This window comes from Monodelphis domestica, chromosome 3 (genome assembly GCF_027887165.1).
Source record: "Monodelphis domestica isolate mMonDom1 chromosome 3, mMonDom1.pri, whole genome shotgun sequence".
In the NCBI taxonomy this organism is placed as follows: Eukaryota; Metazoa; Chordata; class Mammalia; order Didelphimorphia; family Didelphidae; genus Monodelphis; species Monodelphis domestica.
In genome coordinates, this window is record NC_077229.1 from 72034037 (window position 1) to 72048267 (window position 14231).

The 14231-nt window shown below is 47.8% G+C and overlaps 1 protein-coding gene across 1 annotated transcript in view; it reads left to right on the forward strand.

Moving 5' to 3' along the window:
* Positions 1-697: 697 nt before the first annotated feature.
* The window catches only part of CELF5 (CUGBP Elav-like family member 5), a 91811-nt gene continuing 78277 nt past the window's right edge, over positions 698-14231 (forward strand). The window contains 3 exon segments of the mRNA XM_056822107.1: positions 698-835; positions 837-930; positions 933-1046. Coding sequence (XP_056678085.1) covers positions 791-835; positions 837-930; positions 933-1046 — 253 coding nt within the window. The 5' untranslated portion in view covers positions 698-790.

Genomic DNA, 14231 nt, shown 5'->3' on the forward strand with positions numbered 1-14231 from the left:
GCTGGAAGGGACATTAGAAGAATAAAAACATCAAAGCTAGAGACTCCAGCTGGTAGGAGTTTAGAGCCCATTTAGTTCAATCCTCTCGTTTTAGAGATGAGGGAAACCAAAGCCCAGGGAGGGAAAGTGACTTGTCTAAGGTCATATAGGGATTCCAAGGCTAGAATTTGGGTCTCTTGAATTCCAGACCAGTGCCCTTCCCATTGCTCCGGACTGCCCTATTCGGAGGGAGCAAGAGCAAAGAGTTGTTGGTCTCCGGAGGACTGAAAGCTATTTCCCCCTCACTCCGCAGATTGCCTCAAACGCGTTGTTCATCCGCTGTCCCTCCTCCTGCCCCCTAAATCGTAGCTCTCAGTAATGAGGAGGCTGGAAGTGTAGGGGAGTGTGGCCGGGGCGGGGAATTGGAAGTGGCCTGATGCTCCCTAGCCAGACAGAGAGGGAAGCATCTCGCCGTCCGTGATGGGAGGGGGAGTTTGCAGCTCCAGCCCTGTAGCCTCCTTGACCTCCCCTGCCTTGAGTGCCTCCATCCTCTCTCTCTCTCGCTTGCTCGTTCGCTCCCTCCCTCCTTCGTTCGCTCGCTCCCTCCTCCCTCACTCCCTCCCTCCTCCCCGGAGGGGGCTCTGGGCGCCCATAGCTGCAGCGCCGCTCTCGGGCCAGCAGGTGTCGCTGAGGAGAGCTTCTTTTGTGGTCCTGATGCTGCCGCTGGCCTGAGAGCGAGAGCTTCCCCTCCAGCTGAGAGCTTTTCTCCTCCGTTCATTTGCTCTTATCCAGCCTGTGTCCGGTCTCGGGCATGGCCAGATTGACGGAGAGCGAGGCGAGGAGGCAGCAGCAGCAGCAACTCCTTGCAGTCCAGAGCCTCCCCCATGAGCAGCGGCCCCGAGCCCCCAGTCCAGACGGACAGCATGAAAGACCTGGATGCTATCAAGCTCTTCGTGGCCAGATCCCCCGCAACCTGGAGGAGAAGGACCTCAAGCCCCTGTTCGAGCAATTCGGCAAGATCTACGAGCTGACGGTGCTCAAAGACCGCTACACCGGCATGCACAAAGGTGCGCCCCCGCCCCGCCCCTCCCCTCTGCTCTACACCCCACCCCTGGGGCCAGCCCGCCCGCCTGCCGCCCGCCCGCCGCCCGCCGCCTACCCGCTGCTTGCCCTACGCCTTCCTGCCCCTCCTCTCCTCCTCGTTGCTACCCCTCTCCTAGCATCCTAGCGCCCTCCTGCTCTCGCTCATTCCTCCCCCTCTCCCACTCCACCTTCTGGCATCACCATCATCATTATCATCACCATCATCTCTCTCTTTCCTTCCTTTCCTTTCCCCTTCCTCTTTTCCCTATCCCCCACCAGTCTCCCTTCTTTTCCTTTCCTCCTATCTTTCTAACTGCCTCCATCCTCTCTTCATCCTTTGCTTCCTCCTCAGCTTCATTTCTCTCTCTCTCTCTCTGCTCTCTCTTCTCTCTCTCTCTCTCTCTCTCTCTCTCTCTCTCTCCCTCCCCTCCCCTCTCCCTCTCCCTCTCCCCCTCCTTCTTCCCCCCCTTCCTTCTCCCTCCCATCCCCCCACCTCTCCCATACCTTTCTTCCCCCCCAGACCCTCTGTCTCATCTTCTTCACTTCCCCCATCAGCCCTCCCTCTTTTCCTCCTCCCACTCCCCCTGGGTTTCTTGGGGTGGTGTGGGCAGATTAGAGCTGTCCCCCTCCCTACTTTTCCATTCATCCAAGCTTTTGACAGGAGCAACCCAGGAAGTTTTAACCTCCGGACAGAATCCCATTGGTAATTTTCACAAAGGGGACGCGCCTGTGCAAGAGACTGGGGAGATCAGAAACACTAAAGGTCCAACTGTCCAGTGTGCAAACAGATGCCAAGGAGGCCAGCTAGTTGGTAACTACAAAGAAAAAGGGGATGGGTATTGTGGGGAGAGAGGATAGAGCATTCATATTTGTGAAAATGCCATCTTCCCCCAAGGTTTGGAGGAAAGAGTCTGCCTCTCCCTTCCTATTGCATTCACTCATCTATTTCCCATTTTGGAAAGCATCTATCCCTCTCCCTCCTCCATCCAACCCTCCATCCTTCCCCTCCATCTCCCTGCCATTTCCTCCTGCCCAAATTAATCCTGGATAAGGCAGGTTGGGGGAACGGGGTGAAGGGTTCCCTGTATCTGGAGACAATGAGTCCTTCGAAGGCAGAGCTGGGCAAAATCCTGGTGTGGAAATGAGAATCATTTGGCTAGCTTTGATAGACAGAGAAATAGGAAATTGCCCAGACCAGAAGGAGGTGGGCTTCCTGCGACCAGGTGACCTGCCTCTATAGAATAGAATCTCATTAAAATAAAGAAAAATCCAGTGATAGCAGGAGAGGAAAATGTTTATGGTTCAACTTGTATCTTGGGTTCAGATTGCTCTTGTTAAATCAATTGTTCTGTGAGGGCATGTCTGTACATAGGAATTATGGACAGAGTTGACATGGTAAATATAGGAGGTTTGTGTTGTTTGGCATCCATGTTTCCAACTCCCTTGAGGGCAATCAAGAATATTTAGGGAGATGGAGACCTGCATGGAAGATCTTTGTGTCAGTTGCTGGACAGGTACTGGAGCCTCAAAGAACTCTTGGTGCCCTGGACCTTCTATTCCTGGCTGGAGGCCCAAACCTGTGCTACCCTCAGTGTACCTCTCCAGAGACTCTCTAGGAGTCTTAAAAATGAACCAAGAGGCCCCTTTCCACCCACAATGCCTTCCTGAAGGGGAAGACATGTGGAGAGATTGTTGAACAAATGATCAGACCAAATCTCCAGGGGCAAATTCATTTAGAACCCTCTCCCCCAAGGGAAGGCTGATGTCCCCACACTCCCTTAGTGGAGGGACCCTCTCAACCCAGCCCAGTAAAAACCCTAAATTGGCCAAGAAAATCCTCCATTCCCTTCAGCACAATCCCATGATGGAGAAGGCTACATTTGATAAAAAGATTCAAGGACTGGACAGTGCATGGGGAAATTGGGTTGCTCTGAGGCCCTGATGAGGCCCAAATTCCTCAACCTTTCCCCTTCCACTCCCTCCCCTCTTCCAAATGTGTGAAACATGAATCATCACTATCTAGAAAGATTCCCATCCCGGGTGGGGCTGGAGGCTGTCCCACAGGGCTGACAGCATGCTTTGCAAAGGACCAGGGTTCTCTTCACAAGATTCTCTTGGTGTCCTAAGTTCCTGAGGTGTGACCCAAGAAACTAGGGGAGGGAGGGTTGTTGTCTTGGTGATGAGAGACTTGAAGCAATTTTTTTCCTTGTTAATTAACCTTCCCTTCCTCCTTCCCCCACCACACACACACACACACACACACACACACACACACACACACACACACATCTCCCTAATTCTATGTCATTTTTCCATTCAGATTAGTCTTCATCATGGCAGGGAAAGGAGAGTCCAAATACTGGGGGAGGGAAAATCATGGACTTTCTGGGCCCAGAGAGATAGAATTAAGGAAGAAGTCTTCCATATACCTCAACTATAAGGGGCATCACTCGCCTTCCTCTTGCTCTTTTAGACTGTTCTGGTCCAGGGGTTCTTTGGGGGTGACATGTCTAAGTACCCTGTTTAGACAAGTGCCATGCCCCACTGGTGATGAAAGGGGAAAGGGTAGAAGACCAAGTTGCTGCTCCCTCAGATGTTCCTCTTTCCTGCTTTGAGGCTCCTCTGTTGATGGCTAGCTACTAGAGCCCTGGAGGGGTCCATTTCCATCAAAGCAGAAATTAGGGACAGGATTCCTCCTTTTGAACCTTTCTCTGCCTCTTGGCCCCACATCTTTGTTTCAGAATTTCCAGGGAGTGTGTTTGAGTTACCATGGCTTTTTCTAGATCTTGAGGAGGCAGTGAGAGGGGCCCAAATGAGAAGGTACTACCTACACATCAGTCTGAGTCCTGGGGTGATGTGCCCTGTGCTTAAGTATAGTTCTGGTTGAAAATATCCAGGAAAGTTGTGGAAGGGTGGGGAGTAAAGAGGGTGGGGCTCCTGGTGGAGAAAACCCTGGACCAAGAGTCAAAAGAACTAGCTTCTAGCCTCAGTTCACATATTAATTGATTTGTAGCCTTGGGTTAGTTGTTTTCCATTTGGGGCCTCAATTTTCCCATCTGACTCTAGGAATCTTAAAACTGAACCATGGGGCTCTCCCCCCAACTCCCCAGAGTATCTTCCTGAAGGGGCAGGCAGGGGGAGAGAAGGTTGAAGAGAAAACCAGACAAATCTCTAGAGGCTTATTCATTCAGAAACCTTTCCCCAAAGGAAGGCTGATGTCCTTCTAAGCTCCCTTAGTGGAGGGACTCTCTCAACACAGCCCAGTAAAATTCCTAAATTGGCCAAGAAAAATCCTCCACCTCATACCCCTCAGTGTAATCCTGTGATGGAAAAGGCTAGAATTGATAAACAATTCAAGAACTGGGCACCACATGGGGGAGATTGAGGCCCTGATGAGACCCTAATGTCCCTTCCAGTGCCAGAGTCCTAGCCCCCTCCCAGCTCTGACATTCTAGGTTCTAAGGGCACTTCCAGGAAGGTCCTTTCCCTCCAGTTCTGACATTCCTTCCCAATCTGACATTCTATGGCATATGATTCTAGGAAGGGAGGCAGCAAATTAATGTAGATCTATGTGTGTCTCAAGGGAGCCTGAGTCGATAGCAAGGGGAGAAGGATGCTCCCTAGTTGCTGGTCAAAGAAATTGCCTAAGAGGAGAGTAATGGGCATTTGACTGGGATGATGAGAAGACTGCCCTGCATGCCCAGGTTCTTATTTGGGTCTCAGAATCATCCTGTGAAGTCAGTAAGAGCAGGGATATTTTTCCTAATTTTATAGTTGGGGAAACTGAGTCTCAAGGGTTTTAACAGAAGCCACTCAGTGAGGCAGTGGCAGAGGTGGGCCTGGACCCCAGTACTTCCCACCCCGCACTCTTTTTGTCACACCTGCAGCTGTTTGGGTCTGGGAGGAAACGTCTGGACAGGGCTGGGTGCTGAAAACTGGGGAAATTAAGGTGTGGATGTGGATGTGGTGCTGGCTGAGGGGAACCAGCCATCCCCAGAGCCCCCTTGGAAAGGGGAGGGAATAAGTACCATTTTCATGAAAATTAGCAGCATGGATGGGCACGATCGTTCCCTGAGTTGAGCACTCAGAATAAAACTGCTGTGTGTGTGTGTGTGTGTGTGTGTGTGTGTGTGTGTGTGTGTGTGTGTGTGTGTGCCGCCACTCTCCGAACAAACCTGTTACCATCTGACAATGCTGGGCCTCGAAAATAGATCGGTGTGGCATGATGGGGGCTGGGAGCCAGGCGGGCATGGGAGGAGGAGGGGAGTCCGTGAATAAAACACTCATTTCATTACAAACAGTCCATTAAATATAGTCCGCGTTTGTAGGCTGAGGTCAAGCTACAGACAGAGGCAGAAATCTGTCACTAGACTGTATGGACATGAGAAGGCCAATGCTGGCGTTAACTGGGTGGGCTCCTTGTGCCACAATTCATTCAGAAACATGAGATTCTATGGCAGAAAACAGCCTCTCCCCAGCCTCTGCTCAGAGACAGAAAGAGAGACAGAGACAGTGAGACAAAGAGAGATACAGACGAAGATGGGGAGAGAGAGAGAGATGGAGGAGGCATGAGGGGCTGCTGTTTTGGGTTATCAATTTTCCTTCCAGAGAAGGATGTGGATGAGTGTAGGAACTGGACTTGGGGGGTGAGTGGTGGGTGGGATTTCACTCCCAACCTCCCCCACCCCATCTATTTCCCATCATCCCTAACATTCCTCTGCCCCTCTGGCCCCTACCCCCTGGGGCCATCCAATGATGTTCTGGTCATTTTCTTCCCCTTCCCCCATCCTGTTCCCCAGGACCCAGCACCCTCTTCTTAGCTCCCTCTTGGGCTCAGGGCCTGGCAAATTTGGTGCATCTGGTGGGCGTCGTTAATTTTTCTATGAATGTTAATGCCTTAATGTCAATATTATTATGAAGTGGTTTATATATTCATATTAGCAGATGAATATTAATGTTCCAACACCCTCTGTAGTGGCTTGTATTACTCCAGTTCCCTTGGTATTATTCACAATACCTTTTTTTCTATTTATGGTAATCGTATATACATTTGCATATTAATGGTAATATTTGTCTTCAAGGGGCTATTTTGAGGGAGGGAAGTAAGTAAATGACTACAGATGGGGGAGAGAGAGAGAGAGAGAGAGAGAGAGAGAGAGAGAGAGAGAGAGAGAGAGAGACAGAGACAGAGAGAGAGAGAGAGAGAGAGAGAGAGAGAGAGAGAGAGAGAGAGAGAGAGAGAGAGAGAGAGAGAGAGAGAGAGAGAGAGAGAGAGAGAGACACTACTGGTCAGAGCCCCAGGATTTGAATGGACAGCAGCTCACAGCAGTTTCTGGGCTGGGTGCCCTCCCCAGTGGGTTTTAGGAGGGATGGGAGGTAGGATGAGGGGGGCTGTGAAGCATGAGATGTGGAATCCTGAGGGAGATGGGAGAGGAAGGAGGGAAGTCCAGAGATGAGGAAACGGGGAGGGAAATGGGACAGGCAAGGCAAAGGGACAGAGAGAGGAATGAGACTCATGGGCATTATGCCAGGTGAAGGCTGATCAGCTTAAATCCCAGGGCTGGGGGACACAGGCAGACCAAGCAAGGAAAGAGCAGACCAATTCGTATTACCCCAGGGCAGGATTGTTGGATTAGAGATGGTCAGTACAAGGACTGGGTTAGTCCCCAAGGATGCTGGTCTGTTTGTTCTTTCCCAGGGGAAAAGGGTGCAGCAGCAGCCTGAGATCCCAGGAAGCTCTGTGGCTTGATACCAATCAATCATCTAATTTTATTGAACACCTGCTGTAGTAATCGTTCAGATGCATTTGACAAAGCCCTTTTCATTCAGCTCTCACTTGATTTTCCACAGCATCCCTGTAAGGTGTACAGGGCAGGAATTATCAGCCCCATTTTATAGGTGGGGGAACTGAGACTCAGCAGAAGTGACTTACCCTGTAAAATGAAGGGGTGGGAGACTAAGTGAGTCTTTAAAGGTCCTTCCAGCCCTGACCTTCTCTGTTTTAGGTTCTAAGATCCCTCCCCATTCTGACACTGAATTTTAAAGATCCTCTCAATTCTGACATGAGACTTTTTCAATTCCCCTGAGCTATTGGGGTCCCCTCTCCAGAAATCACTCTGTATTAAGTTTGTACCTTGTATTGAGTGTGTTATCTCTCTAGTAGATCGTAAGCTGATTGAAAGCAGACATTGTCGACATCATTTTGTTTTTCTATTCTCAGCACCTAGGACAGTGCCCAAACTGCTTGCCATATTTAATTGCCATTCTAAAGTCCCTCCCGGATCTGACATGGCATATTCTTAGGTTTCTTCCAGTTTTGAAATTCCATGTTGACCGTGTCCCTAGACTTGGCCCCCATGAAGGTTGGAGCAACTAGGCAGCTCAGTGGGTAGAGCACTGGGCCTGGAGGTGAGAAAAATTGAATTCAAATTGAGCTTCATACACTTAACTAGCTGTATGACAAAGGGCGAGTCACTTAACCTCTGTTTGCCTCAGTTTCTCTATTCATAAAATGGGGAAATAATAACACCTACTTCCTAGGGTGGTTGTGAGGAACAAATGAGAATATTTGTAAAAAGCTCCTGGCACATAGTAGGTACTTAATAAGTGTTAGTTCCACCTCCCCCCCCCCACACACACATACTTTCTAGCCCAGTAGGAGAGAGAAGACAGATGCACCAATTAACAGTGATCAAGAAAAGAAAATTTCAGACAAGATGCTCAGACAAGATGGAAATCTCACTTTCAGCTCAGACGTTCAGAAAATCTTAGAGGAGGTGGTGTTTGAAAGGGACATGAGAAGAGGAGGTCCCCAGAGAGTCAAGGATCATCAGGAGGATCAACGGACAGAATTTATGTCTCTGTGGCTAGTTGGTGGGTGGGTGTGGGTGTCTGTGGATTTGTATATGTGTTGCTGGGGGTGGTGAGTGGGTTTGTGCATATGCAGGTGTCTGTGGTTTTGTGGGATGTGTGTGTGATAAGTGGTTCCTTTGGTAACAAGGAGGGTCTGCCACTAAACCATCTACACTTCCTCACCTGCTTTTTTTCTTTAAACCCTCACCTTCCATCTTAGAATCAATATTGTGTATTGGTAAGTCAGAAGATCGGTAAGGGCTAGGCAATGGGGGTGAAGTAACTTGCCCAGGGTCACACAGAGAGGATGTGTCTGAGGTCAGATTTGAACCCAGGACCTTCCATCTCTAGGCCTGGCTTTCAATCCACTGAGCCACTCATCTGCCCCCCTCACCTGCTTATGAACTTTCAAACACTTGTGAGATGGAGAGCTGACAGACACTGTACTCCAAGAATTCACCATCCACTATTCTTTCATTTCAGATCAGGTGAGGGTAGGAGAAATGATCAGAAGTTGAGTTGAAGACGGCTGTCACTAAAGCCAGAGTCTGGGCAGGACAGGACTTCCTTTCCCCAGATGTTTTAAAGCAGAAAACTGGGTGACCCTTTGTCAGGAATGATGGAGAAGGGATCGCTGCATTTGGTGGGTGGTCGGACCAGGGGCTCTCCAGGGTCCTGTTCAGCTGAGGCACTGTAGAAGGGAGAGGAGGGAGCAAAAGCAGTCTCTGTGTGGAGGGTTCAGGGCATCCTCTAATGCCCAAGGGGTCCTGGATGGAGATCTCATTGCATCCCAGTGGCTGGAGTCCCTGGGATTAGTTAGACCCACTGGGTGTGATTCATAATAATGATAATAAATGCCGGTGATGCTCCATTACCTAAAAGCTCCATTGTTTGGCATTTCACAACCTGGTTCCATTTTCCCTTGGCAGTCTTTATGCCTCTCCTTCATCAGCTGAACTAGCTGATCCTGTCACAGTCCTCCTGCCTTTGCACAAGTTGTCCCTCATGCCTGGGATGCTCTTCCTTATTCCCTCTCCTTCCTCATTTCCTTCAAGGCTCAGCTCAGAGGTCACTTTCTACAATGAGACCTCTCCTCATCAAGCGGTTAGCATGGTGCCTTGGCCATAGCAGGAATTTAATAAATGGCTTCTCTTCCCCCCATCTGCATTGTCTCTCTGATAGTCTGTAAGCTCTCTGAGGGCAGGGACTATTTGTTTCATTTTTTGCTGTATCTCCCAATCCCCAGTTCCTTTTTGTTGTTCAGTCATTTCAGTGGTGTCCAACTCATCGTGATCCCTTTTGGGTTTTATGGTAGAGAGACTGAAATGGTTTGCCACCTCCTTCTCTGGCTCATTTTACAAATGAGGAAACTGAGGCCAACAGAATTGTTTCTAAGGCAGAAAAGCAGTAAGGGCTGGGTAATAGGGGTAAGTGACTTGCCCAGGGTCAGCTAGGAGGTGTCTGAGACTGGATTTGAACTGAGGAAGATGAGTCTTCCTGATTCCAAGCCTATCCATTATGCCACATATCTGCCCCCTCCCTGGCTCTTAATGGGCACATAATAAATACCTGTTAGTTGCTTACCTGATTGAATAACAATAGCATTCCTTTAGTACCTTAAATTTAGGAATTCCACTTCCATGTTGTACTTAAAGCTACCATTTGGCCATTGATCTTCATAGCAGTCTTTTGAGGAGGACAGGAAAATGTCAATCTGCATTTCATGGATTATGAGATGATAGATAACTAGACTGAGAGTTGGAAAGGCTCTTAGAGCCCATCTGGTTCAACTCTTTTGCTTCAGAGAAGAAGAAACCAAGACTCAGATGACTTGAACCCAAGTCTTCTCATTCCGAGAGCCTTGAGTGGAAAGGTCATTCAGTAAATGCTGGGCTGGATTGAATTCTATACAATGCTTGATCCTGGGCACCTGTGCCCAGCGGGGCTCCTGCCTGGCCGTCTTAACCCTCTCTATTCCAGCCCTCCACACAGCATGTACATACTGGCATCCTCATATTTAGGAATCCCTTTGAAACACTTTGTTCTGATTTTGAGGTTTCTTTTTCTTTTCTTTTCTTTCTTTCTTTCTTCTTTCTTTCTTTCTTTCTTTCTTTCTTTCTTTCTTTCTTTCTTTCTTTCTTTCTTTCTTTCTTTCTTTCTTTCTTTCTTTCTTTCTTTCTTTCTTTCTTTCTTTCTTTCGTTCAATTCACTCTTAAAAAAAACAAACTAAACCCTTGCCTTCTATCTTAGAATTGTTTCTAAGGCAGAAAAGCAGTAAGAGCTGGGAACTAGGAGTTAAGTGATTTGTCTAGGGTCACACAGTTAAGAAGTATCTGAGATCAAATTTGAACCCAGGACTTTCTATCTCTAGATCTAGTTCTCAATCCACTGAATCAGCCAGTTGCCCCTGACACTCTGTGTTTTAAGATCCCTTCCAACTCTGACATCCCATGTTCTAGAAACCCTTTCAGTTCCCATTTCTTAGGTTCTAAGATTCCTTTCATGCTCTGACATTTTGCTTTCTAAGGGCCCTCCTAGGTATGACATTCCATGTTCTAAGGGCCCTCTCAGCTATGTGCAAGTGGTCTCTTCCTTTCTTTATTTAATCTTTCCTCCCTCCCTCCCTCCCTCCCTTCATTCGTTCATTCCTTCCTTCCTTCCTCCTTCCCTCTCTTCCTTCCTCCCTCCCTCCCTTCCTTCCTTCCTTTCTTTCTTCCTTTCCTTCTTTTCTTCCTTCCTTCCTTCCTTCCTTCCTTCCTTCCTTCCTTCCTTCCTTCCTTCCTTCCTTCCTTCCTTCCTTCCTTCCTTCCTTCCTTCCTTCCTTCCTTCCTTCCTTCCTTCTTTCCTTCCTTCCACAGTTCATAGGTCTACTATAGTGCCATACAAACACTTGATAGATATTAATTTATTGAATAAGCATTTATTAAGTACTTCCTGCCACATTGCAGGCCTCTGTCATGGGCTTGCTGTAGCAGAGAGAAGTAAAAGATGCCCTTGTAGGACATCATCTACTAAGAAGGTTGAGACATATACAAAGATAACAAAAAATAAAGCAAAAAGTACTAAGGTAAGTTTTCCTGGAGAAAGAGGTACCCAAGCTGAGGCCTGTAAAATGGGGAGAATTTTGAAGGAAAAGATGATATATGTGAATTCCAGGAGGGAGGAAAATACAGGACACACTTTAGGACAGCAGTTACCCAACAACTCCAATGCAGCTCTTGGAAAGGGGAGATAAATCTGTGAAGGCAGACTGAAGTCAGACTGTGGAGAACCTTGAATGCTAGGCTGTGGAATCTATACTTTTTCTTTTGGGTACTGGGAAGCTATGAAAGGTGTTAGATTAGGTGAGAGCCATGATCAGAGCTGGGTTTTAGGAAGAATGATTCTGGTGACCTGCAAAGAAGGATTCATGGGATCATAGATTTAGAAGGGACTCCCCTACTCATTTTATAGATAAGGAAATTGAGGCATAGGTGGGTTAAGTGACTGGTCCACACAGTAGAGCAGCTAGGTGGTGCAATGGATAAGGTGTTGGACCCAGAGTCAGAAAGACTCACCTTCCTGAGTTCAAATCTTAACACTTGATAGCTGTATGACCCTGGGCAAGTCACTTAACACTGTTAGCCTCAGTTTCCTCATCTGTAAAATGTACTGCGGAAGGAAATGAAAACCCCTCTAATATCTTTGCTAATAAAATCCCAAATGAGGTCATGAAGAGTCAGAAATGCCTGAAACAAGTGAACAACAACCACACAGGTAGGAAGTGGACCTAGGACTTCTGACTCCAAAATCAATCATGCCTTCCATTGCATTACTCTACTTAATGGAACAGAGAAGAAGATATCAGAAGCAGAGTGGTTTGTTGGGGAGCTGTTGTAATAGTCCAGGAAAGAGAAGATAAAGTCTGAATGAAAGTGGTGGCCATCAAAGTAGAGAGTAGGAGACAATAACGTGAGATAATATGAAGGCAAAGTTGGAAGGGACTCAGCTACTGTTTGGCCATGGTAAGAAAATCAAGGAGGAATCAGAAATGCCCTAAAACTACAAAGCTTTGGGATTTGTTGACGTCTCTGGAGATAGAGGGGGGCCCTGAGACATCCCAGAGAAGCTGCCTTTCTTGGGATACCCAGAAGAAGATAGATCTGCTCAGAGATTGAGTTTGAGAGTAATATTCCAAGGGATCTGGTTTGATAGTCTGGAGAGAAGGTCTTTCAAGATGGAGGCCAAGCCCACACTTCTCCATTCCTGGACCCCTCCATCCCCTTTGTTAAGGACTGGAACATCCATGAGGGCTTCCCCAAGGACCTTGTTTAGAGTGTAGGAAGTGAGGGTCATGCATACAATTGGGTGTCACCAGAGACAGTACAGGTTCTTCCCCACCATTTTCAGATTGAAGCATCTTTACTGTTTCCTCTCCTGGACTTGGCTCTTCTTCACCACCTACCATTCCCCAACTCCCACCTCTAGCTGAGAAGGAGCTGGGGTGGAGAGGAAGGGTTTAAAGACAAGAGAGAGGAGACCTGGCTTCCTGTGTAGAGTCAAGACTAGTCTGACCCTGCCTAGCTGGTGGGAGTCAGCCAAGTGGGACAAGTCCAGGGGGAAGTGAAAGAATTGCTTCCATCTGTTAAGTGGGCGGCTTGTCCAAATGGTGTTCTTCAGACACATAGAGGAAGCATCCTGATCGCAGTCAGGGACCATCATGCTTTGAGCTGCATCTTCATCCATTCTTTCTTGCCTGGTTTCTTCTTGTGAGCAAGAAGACATGGATATGAAATGTCTGGTGGACATCAGGACTATAGCTACAACTGGGATCAGGGTGGAGATTCAGTCTGGGTTCAGTGCTCAATCTGGAGCCAGAGGATGAATCTGGGACCAAGCTCAAGGCTTAGGTTGAGACTGGGTTTAGATTTAGGACTTTGTGGTTCAATTAGACTATTGGAATTGAAGGGAATCTTAGAACAAGGAGCATAGAATATCAGAGCTGGGAGGGCCTTCGAGTACAAAATGTCAGGGCTAAGACAGACCTTAGAACACAGAACATCAGGGCTAAGAGATAGCTTAGAAGAGAGAATGTCAGAGCTGGGAGGGAGCTTAGAACAGAGAATGTCAGAGATGGGAGGGAGCTTAGAACAGAGAATGTCAGAGCTGGGAGGGAGCTTAGAACAGAGAATGTCAGAGCTGGGAGGGACCTTAGAACAGAGAATGTCAGAGCTGGGAGAGACCTTAGAACAGAGAATGTCAGAGCTGGGAGGGACCTTAGAACAGAGAATGTCAGAGCTGGGAGAGAGCTTAGAACAGGGAATGTCAGAGCTGGGAGGGAGCTTAGAACAGAGAATGTCAGAGCTGGGAGGGAGCTTAGAACAGAGAATGTCAGAGCTGGGAGAACCCTTAGAACAGAGAATGTCAGAGCTGGGAGAGAGCTTAGAACAGAATGTCAGAGCTGGGAGGGAGCTTAGAACAGAGAATGTCAGAGCTGGGAGGGAGCTTAGAACAGAGAATGTCAGAGCTGGGAGGGAGCTTAGAACAGAGAATGTCAGAGCTGGGAGGGAGCTTAGAACAGAGAATGTCAGAGCTGGGAAGTCCCTTAGAACAGAGGATGTCAAAACTGGGAGGGCCATAGAGTACAAAATGCCAGGGCTAAGAAAGACCTTAGAACACAGGATTTCAGAGCTGGAAGGAAACATCAATCCTAGTCCTATATATAGTCCAGCCCCTTCATTTTAAGGATAAGGAAACTGAAGTCTTGCAAGGACGAGTATTTTGCCCAAACTCCCATGGATTTAAAGTGAGGGGTAGAGCCAGGGCCTCCAGTCCCTGCTCCATTTCTGGCTCCCAGGTCAGCTCCCATTGCATTCAGCCACATGTTCTCTCATGTAGACAGCCTGTCTCTTAGTATAGTTTCGTTTCATTTTGGTGCCTCGGGGCCAAATGACTGAGCAGAGCATGACTTTATACTCAAAGGAAAAATAATAAAAAAGAAAGACTGGTTGTAGTCAATTTCTTTTAGACCATTCAAATAATAAGTCTCATTGACTTAGAGTTACTTCCAAAAAAGCTCAGAGATTTGTTTAGATTCCCTTCAGGAACACCTAACAAAGACGATTCTGATGTGTGACCCAGCCAGGAGGGTCCTGAGAACCTGGAACATGGAGGTGTCGGAGCCAGAAAGGATTTGGGAACACAGAACTTGGAACCCCAGGATTTAGAAGTAGAAGAATCTTAGAGATCTTCTTGTCCAAACTTCTCATTTTACAGATGGGAAAACCAAGGTTCAGATTATCTCTCGAGTCCCCTCCAGCTCTACTTCTAAGAGAAAT